At 40.7% G+C, this 12,093-nt stretch overlaps 1 protein-coding gene across 7 annotated transcripts in view; it reads right to left on the reverse strand.

Moving 5' to 3' along the window:
* The window catches only part of PCSK5 (proprotein convertase subtilisin/kexin type 5), a 446,264-nt gene that overhangs the window by 102,383 nt on the left and 331,788 nt on the right, over positions 1-12,093 (reverse strand). For all 7 annotated transcript variants that reach the window (XM_041744555.1, XM_041744554.1, XM_041744551.1 and 4 more), the window contains exon 21: positions 6,073-6,175. In XM_041744555.1, the coding sequence (XP_041600489.1) occupies positions 6,073-6,175 (103 nt within the window). The remainder of the gene's footprint in view (positions 1-6,072; positions 6,176-12,093) is intronic.

Consider the following 12,093-nt stretch of genomic DNA (forward strand, 5'->3'; position numbering starts at 1 on the left):
AGTTTGTAAGGGTGACTTTCTGGAATGGCTGTAAGTATTAGAACATGTGGTATTCATGTTTCACTGCACAGACTTGATTTCGTTGTTCCAGAAACCAGGAGGATGTCTGGGACTGATCATCTTAGAACATGTGGACTATTAGTCACGTACCCATCCTTGGCCCAAGGTTTGGACCCAACAGCAGGCATGCCAGAAACTGGCTCAGGATGCAGTCTTGATTCTGATTCCAAATAAACTAACCAGTGCCTGCAGGGATTAAACCCATATTGTGGGCCCTAGCCAAACAGTCCACAGTCAGATGGAGGTCTTTAAGCTTTCAAGACACTAAATAGGTCTCTGAATCCAGAGGCCTTGGAGAAAATATTCTTCCTTTGGTTATCAGCAGGTGCACACTTTACAAGGGAAATGTCAACATCAAGGGCTCTCAAAAGGATAGAATGAAGCACTGTCCTGTAGCTTGCATACTACTTATAAACTTGCCCTGTGCATATGGCGAGTAACCTGTATACTCTGATTTTGAGCATCATTTTTGCAAGCGCTTCCTGATGTATAAAGTACCAACTTATTTAATCTCTCTTGCAAACACCCACAAGGACACCCCAGATGAGTTAGTGTGTGGGCTTCTAAAACCTTTGATTTTACACACATAAAATACGTATCATAATGTTATTGTTAACATGTTCATAGTTTTGCTTCTTTTCATCCTTGCAAAGTAGTCCCAAGAACAAATGTAAGTAAATCATACCCAAGAACTTTGCTCAGAAAAATACAAAATGTTTACCGAGTCTAAAAGTCCGATAGGTAATGCAGATAGATGAAGTGAGCTGTGGATCTCCACCTCCAGAGTTTCTAATTCAGCAAGTCTTTGGGGGAGAGAGCTGAGAATTTGTATTTTTTAAGTTCCTGGGTGATGCTCATGCTGCTGGTCGAGGGAACACATTTTGAGAACTGCTGTTCTGCCTTCTGCTCACTGATTGTATGGATTACTGTGGAATTTGCTAAATGAATTCCAAGTTAACACAGGTGGTGCCAAATTGGGTCTGTTCGAGTTTCCCTACAGTAGTAGTGATCATATCAGTTGTGAGGCTAACTGACCATGTAGCACACATATGTCCCCAAGGGCATAATGTTGGCATCCAGGCCTGAGAAAGCAGAGGGCCTGTCAGCAAAGGTAGGGCTCCTTTCTCTCTCTACCACTTCTCTCCACCCAACCTGGATATCCCATGGAAGGTCAGATGTAGGCCTGAGGTACACTGGCATGTCTGAATCCCATTGTTCAGAGCCAGCCCTGAACTGCGGATGGACCATTTCAGTCACAGGGTTGGAGGAAGTTGGAACGGGAGCAAGGCAACCTGAAGAGTACGCTGCTTGCTATCTTCCGTCTTGTCTCCACACCCTGAAAGTCTGTGTCATTTGCATATGTTGGAAACAATGGGATTAAAGCCAACAACATAAGACAGACAGCCACCTCATTCTTACATTCTCTGCCCTTCAGGTTCTGGTCACCACATCAAGCGCCACTGGAGTGAACAATCATTTTGGCCCACTGCAGAGCATGGAGTCCCAGCCCTAAGCAGACACGTATGCACATCTGGTTGTCCATGTCAAAACAGATCCCCTGTGCCATGGCGTATAATGAGAAGGCTGTGCTCCCAGCCCAGACTTTCAGTTGATGGCACTAATGCCAACTGGGAATATCCCAGCCCCACCCTGGCTCCGGTTTCTGAGCTAGGAGATTTTTCAAGGAATCATTTGGATGTGACTAGTTAAAAAAACAAAAATTGCCCTTTAAAAAAAAAAACTGCGTAAAAGCTTTCTGAGGTCTCTAAACAAGGAAGCTACTAGATGCTCTGCTGGAAGGAAGAATGGGAATGTTTATTTGTGAGGGCTCCTTTTTTTCCCCTCTAAATTCAGTTGAAAAGGGAATGAAAAGTATATCATCATTTTTGCCTTTTATAGGAAGAGATGAATTTGTTTAGGGGGGAAATAATTTCTCTTGGGAGAGGTGATCTAATACTCTCACTGATGGGAACCATTTAGAAGCATCCACAAAGTGGGGGTGGCAGACTGGCGGGTGAAGCCGATGGTGTAATACTTTTGTGTTTATATATGGATGGGGCTGCCTTTCTTACTTGAGTGCTTGATTTTAAGAAAATATCAAGCACATAATTGTGCTTTAAACCACCTCCCTTCATATTTACCCTAAGGAAAGCGTAGGTGAAGTACATTGTTTTTTGTAAGAATGTGATTCTTTCTAGAGCTCAAGAAAGAGAAGGAACACAGTCATGCTTTGGTAAAGGCACTGAATTACATCATCCCCTGCATGCTTATCCCCCTCTAGGAAAATTGCTAAGGAACGTGAGAAATTTCAAGTGACTTGATTTCCACTGACACTAACATATCTTCCCTAGTGGAAGAGGATAGATGCTTTGCTCTGGGCTCCATGGGGCTGAGGACAATTTCCTATAAAGCCAACTCTAGCCATCTCTAGGATTGCTAGTCATCCAGTCTGGACTTCTGAGAAATCGGAAAAGCTAATCTCTGCAGGGGAGGCATTTCTTCCCCCAAGTTATGCATGCTCTTTGCCTTTTCATAAGCAATGAACCATTCCAGTTCCAACAGGGCTTATGGAAAGGAAGAAGTCAGCAATATCAAGTGCTAAAGAGCTGGACAGAGGTAATGTTCTCAACATTGGCACTAAATTTTCTAGACATCCCAGTGTGTGTGTGTGTGTGTGTGTGTGATACAAACTGGAACAGAAGAGATGGCAAGTCAGGGTTAGTGGATCCTCTGCTGATTGTTGGTTTGGCCTAAATAAGCCATCACAAGGCACAAAATTTAATGGCTTAGTACTTTAATATTAAAACAGAATGAAATCTGGCAAAAAGTCTTTTTCTCCCCTGACTTCATTGAAATAGATCAAATAAAACATTTGAGGGTGGGTCAGAACAGAGGTAGCTTCTAATGCTTTTAATCTAATGCTTTTAGTCATAGAGTTCACTGACTCTATGACTGGGTTGGGAAACCAGCTTGGGCCAGGAAGACCATGAGGACCACGAGGACCATGAAGATCATGGCATTGCAGGGCTATGCATGTTAGATAGCAGTGCCAAAGGAACCTCTTGCTTCCTCCAAGTTTTTAATTGTCTCTAAGGAGCTAAACCCAAGGATTTATGGAAATGTAAAGAGAGAACTAGAATACAAAGAGAAAGCTTCCTAAAGTTTGATTTTCTGTAAAGCAAGTTCAGGGTTACATTATTTTTTAGAAGTCTTATTAAGGAAAAAATTAATTATACACAAAATAAACACCTATACAAGATACAACAGTACCCTGTTCCCTGTACTCATCTTTCAGCTGCAACAATTTCAGTATGTGGCCAATCTTATTTATATCCCCACCAATTTACTTCCCTCCTATATTATTTTGAAGTAAACCTATAAGTTAAATATGAACACTCTTTTCCTAGATAAAAACTCTTTTAGAGATGATTTTTTTTCTTATAGGACTAGAGATATTCAAAAGCTTAAGACTCAGAAGAAACTTGGACAAATCAACTGACCCGGTTATTCTGTCTCCTTATCCTTGCTTCAGATCCATTTATTGTCACTCTCTGTCCTGCTGTGTCCTTGAAATGTGCCCACTAGAAAATGCCTCCCCATGCTTACTTCCCTCACTTATAAGTGGTGTTTCCCATTGGCCTCGTTAGTTTGAGACAGGGAAAATGCCAGCAGATCTGAAGGAGAGACAGATTGGGGGTATTTATTCCTCCTGGAGCTGCAATTCTGCTTTCGTCTTCCATGGTTCTGGAGTGGATGTGTCCCCTACAACTCCAGTTTCTATCAGGCATCCCCTCTTCTGGGTTGCAGTTTTTGCTTCAGGCCTAGGGTATTAAAGCTGTCCCACCTTTGCTTGTCCCTTAGTGCTTCCCATATCTTGACCTTGACTTCTTAAGCTACCTATAAAAATTCACGGACCTTGCACCTAACTCAGAGCCGGACCTAAAGCAGGTGCAAGACCATCTGATTCCTCTCAAGGAAATGGATCTGACTCCACTCAAGAAAATGCTTTGGAAAATACTTAAGAAAAATACTTTGCTGCCCTTTTAAGAACAAATAGGTCAACGCTAGCATCTTTCAAAATAGTTTTAATTCCTCATCTTCCCAACCCTGTTCTAGGGGTTGAGGGGAAGATGCAGATTAAAAAGTCAGGGGGCACTGAGGGAGGCATTTGATGGGATGAGCACTGGGTGTTATGCTATATGTTGGCAAATTGAACTCCAATAAAATAAATAAATACATAAAATTTTAAAAGTCAGGTAGTTGTCATGATATGATGCCCTTTCTTGGACATATTTGCAAGTACATTTCATCAAGGAAGAGAGATTAGTGAAACAGAGAGCACTCAGAGAAATAAGAAGAAAATTCTTCTTAGGAAATAAGATTTCCTTAGGAGGACACATGAGTTCAAGATCCATGAACATGCTTTTCTTTCTTTAAAAGGTAAATCATAAAATAAATAAATAAATAAATAAATAAATAAATAAATAAAAATAAAAGGTAAATCATGAGCTGCTTAAGCCAGTTATACTTCTCCAATGGCCCAGGAACTATATCTCTGGTCTTTGTGTACCAATGGGCTTCAATTTTGTTAATGGCTGTTTAAAGTAATAGAGGTTTTTTTTTTCTCATTTTTGTTGAGGCTGGGACAATCATGACTTCTGCAATATACACTGGATGATGCTAGCTGCCTTAGTAAACAAATGTTAATAAGTTCCCTTAGTTCAAAGATGTCCAAACATGCAGTAGAACTTTATTGTTGATATGGTGAGGAGTTAGGAGAAACAGGACTCATATTCAGAATGATGTTTGTAACTAAGAGTATGTTCTGAAGCTGCTTTGCAAATCCAATATTTAGAGGCATAGATATCTAAAAGAGACACTGAGAAAATGTTACCACAGCTGGCTCCCTTCCTCCCTCCATCTCTTCCTTTCTTCTTTCTCTTCCTAAGGGAGCTATTTGGAGAGCCAAGCCCATTATTTCAATTACACACTTTATCATTTCTTGAATTATTACTATGCATTGATCACTGTGGGGTAATGGGAACAGGGAGACAAACACAACCACAATTCCTGCTCAGGATATTAGAGTCCTGAGGAAGGATTAGATGAAAAGAATGTTGTACAAAGCAGAGGCAGTGTCCATCCTAGAGATTCACTTGCCACTGAAGCAGCCTCATCATACTGGTCTTGAGAGAGACTGCTTCCTGTGTATCTAGCAGAGCAGTGATGGGGCTATTCATTCAAACATTCAGTCAGCCAGCAAATATTAAGTGCTCCAATCAGAGGAGTGTTGACTAAAAATGCAATGGGCCTCCAACTCTCTATGCTAGAAATTCCCAGTGTAAAAAAAAAAAATAGCAATTCCCAGTGTATTAGCAAATTCTCATTCCTTTCAGATACTTGTTATTTCCCCATTCATTCAGCTACCAAACATTTATTGGATACCTACTATTTTCCTTGTGCTGTGATAGGTAATGGAAATAAAAAGATGAGTATTTCAAGGGGCTCATAGTAATATAGCCCCTTTATAGCCATACAGAGATTTGTAAATTGATGTTTTAAAATGTCACAGGTGCTCTTATGGAAATTTATACAGAGCACAGAGGAACAAAGAGAAGGTTAATCCTGGGAAGAGGCCAAAATGTCCTCTTAGAACAGTTCACCCTTGAACTGACTCTAGAAATATGAGTAGATATTTGATAAGCAGATGGAGATGATGGGTGTGTGAGAGGGGATACAATTGCAGGCATCAAAGGCACCATTATTTTCATTGATGAGAAAGTCCCTCTAGTGTCCAGGAAACTGATTCTTGCAGAGGGTAGAGGGCATCACGGGGAGATGCTATAGAGGTGAGTGGTGGCCAGACCATGGTACGTTTTTGTGTTATGGGTAGGAGTTTGGTTCTTTTTCTCTGCAGAACCAAGGGGATGTCTTTAAGGTGGTGAACACCTCTGCTCTCCATACTGCCACCCAAGAGCTCCCAACCACAGGAGATACTGAGAGGCCACTCACCTTGTGATGGGGCAGCTAGTGCAGTCTTCCTGAGTTGGCCCCCAGCACGTGGCACACGAGGCTTCACAGATCTGGCAGTGGCCATGCTCATCAATGTATTCTCCTAGGGAACAAAATCCAGTTGTTTACTTCATTTCTACATGTCAGTGCTGCTTGGGCTGTCAGTCTGAGAGCAGCCAGATCTCTCTGTGGCTTCCTGAAAGCAATGGAAATAACACAGCGAGGAGACCTTGAATGGCTTCAGTTGTCGGTCCTAAATCCTGACCTTCCAATAACAACTGCTCTTCTCCCAAGGGCCTCGGAAGTTGGATCCTCAAAAAGTTATGAGGCAATGACATAATTTTGGATCTAGTCAACATGTGTTACAGATTTTATAAGTAGAGAGAGGCCAAGGGGGGCTTTTTACAGGACCCCTTTACTGATCTCTTTCTGATTTTCCTGCTAAAGGTTGAGGGTTCTTGGACCTCAGAGACCCCAGTTATAGCCTTGGTTCAAGTCAAGCAACAAGCAGGACCCACCCACAATTCTGAGGGTATTGTTACTAGTTCAGAGGGGGTGTCTAAGCTTGACTAACATTTGACAGATGTGAGCTGCCTCTCGTCCTGAAAGAATAACTAAACTAACAGTGAAGAGATAGCCAGAGAATTCTTCATTTAATTGTAAGGTTTATCTTTCCCAAGGAAAAACACTTAGGAGGCCTTTCTACAGAAGCAAGTCCAGCCTCATGAGCTCCTTATGAACATTTAAGAAATTACTTTCATAGTAAAGGTGGTAGAGACAGGCCAACCTCTTTGAAGGTGATAATCCAGTGATAAAAACCAATGATGGGTCTCTACTCATTGAATTCAACCCTCTACTCATACTACACATAATCCAGTGATAAAAACCAATGATGGGTCTCTACTCATTGAATTCAACCCTCTACTCATACTACACATGTCCTCTCCTCCCATTGTCCTAAAGAAATCAACAAGTTTCATCAGTATGATCCAAAGGGCCACTCTGTATGGTTTGGAAACTGATCATGCTCAGAAAATATAGTTTCAGATTTCAGCAGAATCACCCCACCCCATGTAAGTATGCCTGAACATTACCAATCTGAGATCCAGCTAGAATATTGAGATAGTAGTTACTTACCCATGGTTTAACCAAGTCATCTTACTGAAACTCTAAGATTTGCTGCCTGATTTATTGCAGTTGCTTTGAAGCATGGAAACATAGACTTGATTGGTGAGAAATGGAGGGAAATCCACCCCTCTGCATTGTCCCGTTGCTTTACTGAACTAGTGCAGTTGGGTGAGGTAAACCTTATATGCATAAATCTTTCCCTTGCGCTAAACCACAAAAGTGAAAATGAAGAGGTAGGAGTTTATTCTTACATACAGAAAAAGCCTTTGATGTAGCGTTATTCTATTAGTTTTGTTAACTAAAGGGGAAAGTACATATTCAGAGCAATGCAATTACCTAAGGGTGGCACACCCTTCTAGACTCTGCTTTTCTTTGTCTTCCAAGTTGTTGCCAGGGAGTCTAATATATAACTTTTAGAATGGAACCATGGTTTTTAGCTTGGGAGCGACTCCCAGGAGCCTGAGGCCCAAAACCGTACTCAACGGAGGCAAAGAATGTAGATGAGTAAATTGCTCACTGCACAAGGTGACTGGCCCAGTGATCAAGTAGAGGCAGAAATCCAGCCCAGGGTCACCTCACCAAGCCATGCACTCTGGTGTTGGCTGCCTCTGCTTCTGTAGGGGATGCCTTTTATTAATTCACGTAAAAGAATTAGAATGGACTAGATGCATTCTTGGTAATCAGAAAAAAAGCTTGGTTTCCAAGGCAGAAAAAGGCTAGAACTTCTCTCTAGTAGGAGTGGGAGATTTCAAGTTAACACTGCCACTCAATATAGGCATCACATTTATGCGGTCTTTTATTTATTCAGGTTCCCCATTCTACTTCTTAATTATTGCCTTTGTTGTAATCTCTTCCATTTTTGTCACAGTGTGACCTTTGCCACAACCAACTGAGCAGTAATTTTCAGTCCGGACATTAACAAGATAAAGAGCAGAGGACCTCGAAAGACCTGGTAGGAAGAAGTAGATCTTGCCTACATTGCCAATGCTGATAATTTGTTGTTATGGAGTTGGATGATAGCTATATATCTTTCAAAAGGTGTGTGCTGAGAGGGACAGGACTGAAAGATGGTTACGCAGAAGCTTTGAACCCCAAAGTTAAGTGTACTCTAGAGAAATGTAGGATCATAGATTCTTCATTCATTCATTCCATGGATATTTTTTGAACAGCAGTACACTAGGTACTAGTAGGTGAAATTTAGAGATATACAAACTGAAAAGATCCTGCTCTTGGGTTCTCAAAGATTTTGGAGAATGATTTGTAAAGAAGTAATTCAAATACTAACCAGGAGACTCTGACTTCCTTGGAGAGTCTAGATTAGAACAGAAAAGCAAGGGCATACACCCGACTCTCTGCTAGACCTAGAAGTAATGACTGTTACTTTGCCTTGGTGTGCATGCCAGTAGGAACTGACACAGTGGTTTGGTTTTCCTAACTTCTGATATCCATCTACCTTAATCTCTATGGTGTCTTAGATCCCCTGTTAGGGTAGGATTTAAGCTAAATGCACCTTGCTCTGCTAAATCGAATGCTATTTAGATGGTCCTGAGAGTGATTCCATATCTATACCTGAAAGGTTCTTTGTAATCACAGAGGATACATGGCTAGGTCAAGCAAGTGTTATTCAGATAGTACTGGGAACATTTTAGATTCTCTGTATCTTCTTTGCCTCCTCATTGGCTTCCATAAGCCAGTAGGTGGCACTGATACCTTGGCTTTGTATTTGATCTGCTCAACTGTACTGGCCTCTATGGGCACTCAGAAAGTACCACCTTAGATATAATCATCACCTGAAATAGCCCCATTTTTGAGATTTCAAATAACACCTCCAAAACACCCACTCTGACTTTAGCCCGCCCTGCTGGATCACCCTTTCACTCATCAGTCCAGTTGCCTCTTGCATTTCTTACCGGGGCTAGGCCTAAACTTCCCAAAACTCAAGTTCTACTCATTCTTTTTCAGAAGGTGACCTCACTACCTAATTTGCTGATAAGGTACTGAGTTTCTCCAGCATTCTTTTTCTCAATGCCAAAATTTGTCTCTTTTCTGAGATTGTTCATTTGTCTCCTCTCTATGGAAGGTACATTGCTCCTGGTCATTGTTGGCTGTCCATTTAATGCTCTGGATATTTTTTCAGGATGGTTCTCTACCAGTCTCTTTGTCTTCAATCATTACTTCACATCTCCCGTCATCCTCTGATCTATAAAAGTTCTCCCTAACCCAAGACCTTCCCAAGCACTTTTCTTCCCTGATAACCGACTCTGAAAACATGTTTTTCCCTCCTACCATTTGGACACAAAATGAAGAAAACCCTCATAACCTTGAGGCTGATGTAAGTGAGTCAGTGTAGGGCAGCTAAGCTGTACACCTCTCTCAAACCTGCATGCCTCTTAACTCTAGAGCAAGTCCTAGCTTTGGAACGGATGAGAATAGAGGGACCTGCCCCGATTTCCATAATTATGTAGATGTCCAATTAGTTACATAAACAAATGTCCCCAAGCCCAGCCCATGCAGGCACAAGTTTTCCACTGCACAGTTGAAACAAAAAAAAGGCAGATTCCAAGGATATAGTGAAGTTTTTTTTTTTTTTTTTTCCTGGTTCCTGGAGCAGCAAATTCTTGTCATCTGTCTTCATTGCACTAAATGTTTATGACAGGCGTGATATACAAAATTCTTGGAAAAAATCACTTTTAGCACAGACTTCAGGGGCCAATATTTTGTTCTCCACTTCATCCTACAAGCTCTTCCTTCTGGTGTCTTCATCTATTATTCAGCCCAAATTATCTTTCTACTGTGATCAAAAAAATTTCATTCCCCTTTTAGTTCCTTTCTCATCTCATCCTATAATAGTTCAAAGGACATGAAGGAAGTGGTGTCTCACGGAGAGAGGTGATGTCTCAAAAGCTGATGACATAGCTTAAAATTAGTACTTGTCAATTGAAAAATTTACCATAAGTGGCTTGCTGTGCTTGGTCTACCTCTTGTTAACATTACACAATGTGTTCATGTTCACAGATCTAAGTTATAAGTAAAGTCTATGAAATCACCCAGAATATGTAAACATTTATTATATCATCCACAGCTACCAAGTATGATTGAGACTCACATAATAATTTTTAGGCAGACATGACCAGGAGAACTTCCATTTTTCCTGCAGAAATGCTATGCTTTCTTTTACACTTTATAATATCCTTTATTGATTTGGGTCAAAATTGTAGTAGCATTTAAGCAGATATGTATATTATACACACATATAGAGTCTAAATAAATTAATAAACACATAAGTAGATAATGATGTGAGTGTGAAACAGCTTTTTACCAAGGGCAATTAGTAAGAGAAGACGGAAAGAACATTTGATGGGAAATCAGTCATTTGTTTTAGACTGGTTATTTCAGTGAGCAACCTTGGGATACTGAATTATATGTAGTCTTCTATATATGTGCTTTATCATTCAGATGCCAGGAGTCATAGAGTGTAACTTTCCTGAATGACTCTACAACCACAAGGGCTAATCAAGGAACACTGTTTCTTTGCAAGGATGCCAATACCTAGTTTCCAACTCAAGATACTGTTGTGTGAAGACAGTTGTCATGAAAAGAAATCCATACATTTATTACTTTTCACCAGCTATAATAAATACTCAGTAGCCTTCAAGTTATATACTAATGAAATAATTCAGTTTTTAAAGCCTTGTTGAGTGTGACATTTTATAGCAAGGCTCAAAATATGAGGCCATAGAGTGAGACCACAGCAGCTTTTACTTATAAGTCTACACAATTATTCTGCCTTTAAAAGGAAGGAAATTCTGACACATGCTACAACCTGGATGAACCTTAAAAATGTTATGCTAAGTGAAATAAACCAGTCACAAAAGAGCAAATGTTATATGATTCCATTTATATAAAGTGCCTGGAGTAGTCAGATTCAGAGGGAAAGAAGGTAGAATGGAGGTTGTCAGGGACTAAGGGGAGGGGGGAAAATGGAACTGTTGTTAATGGGTATGTGGTTTCAGTTGGGGAAGATGGAAAAGTTCTGGAGACAGATGAATAATGGTGTTGGTTGTGTTACAAGGTGAATGTAATTAATGTCACAGAATTATACACTAATAATGGTTAAAATAATACATTTTATCTCATATACATCCTCCCCCCCCCCCCAATAAATCTAAACACTGAGTTTGTTCTGTACCAGGTCAATACCTAATCTTAACAGAAAAACTCAGGCTTGTCTGCCCTTTGGGAATGAGTCCAAAGAGCAACAACCATCTTGGGGAGCCAGTTTGTTGAGCTGAATCTTGGGAGACATCCTGTGATAATGGAGATCAATAGATAAATGGATAAAGCTCATGAAAATGGAGACATCTGGCTGATGGGACACTGCTTTTTCTTTAATTTGTTACTGTTGTTTGTTTTCCATTGAGGACTACAAATGCAGAACAAATATCAAGCAGCTAGAAGGAGAGATCTGGTGGTGTCTGGGGGGTCACTGCTTTTCTATCTTGTCCTCTTAACAGGACTTTCCATCCCCTCCAAGCTTTTCTGATTGACAGGAGGTATACTTCCTTGTCCCATTGCTTTTTTTATTCTCAGGTGTTGGCATTCATCCGGGTGGTTTTGCGGATGCTCTGAAATGCTACTCTGGCACCGCCAATGGGTTGGCACCTCTGCAAAAAGGGTGGATTATAATTTGTGGCTCTAACACACTTGCAAATGTTTGGTTTCCTCCTGCCTGCATATTGTCCAAAGAGCAAGGAATTAAGAGTTGATCCTTTTTCTTTCCACTACTCTTTGGTCCCTGACCACAGTCAGGCTGCTGAAAAAAAAATGTATCCAAAGTGAAGTCTTGGCCAACACACCTGAACATAGTGGTGATATAGCAATCACACAAGTTCT

This window comes from Vulpes lagopus, chromosome 2, assembly GCF_018345385.1.
Source record: "Vulpes lagopus strain Blue_001 chromosome 2, ASM1834538v1, whole genome shotgun sequence".
NCBI lineage: Eukaryota > Metazoa > Chordata > Mammalia > Carnivora > Canidae > Vulpes > Vulpes lagopus.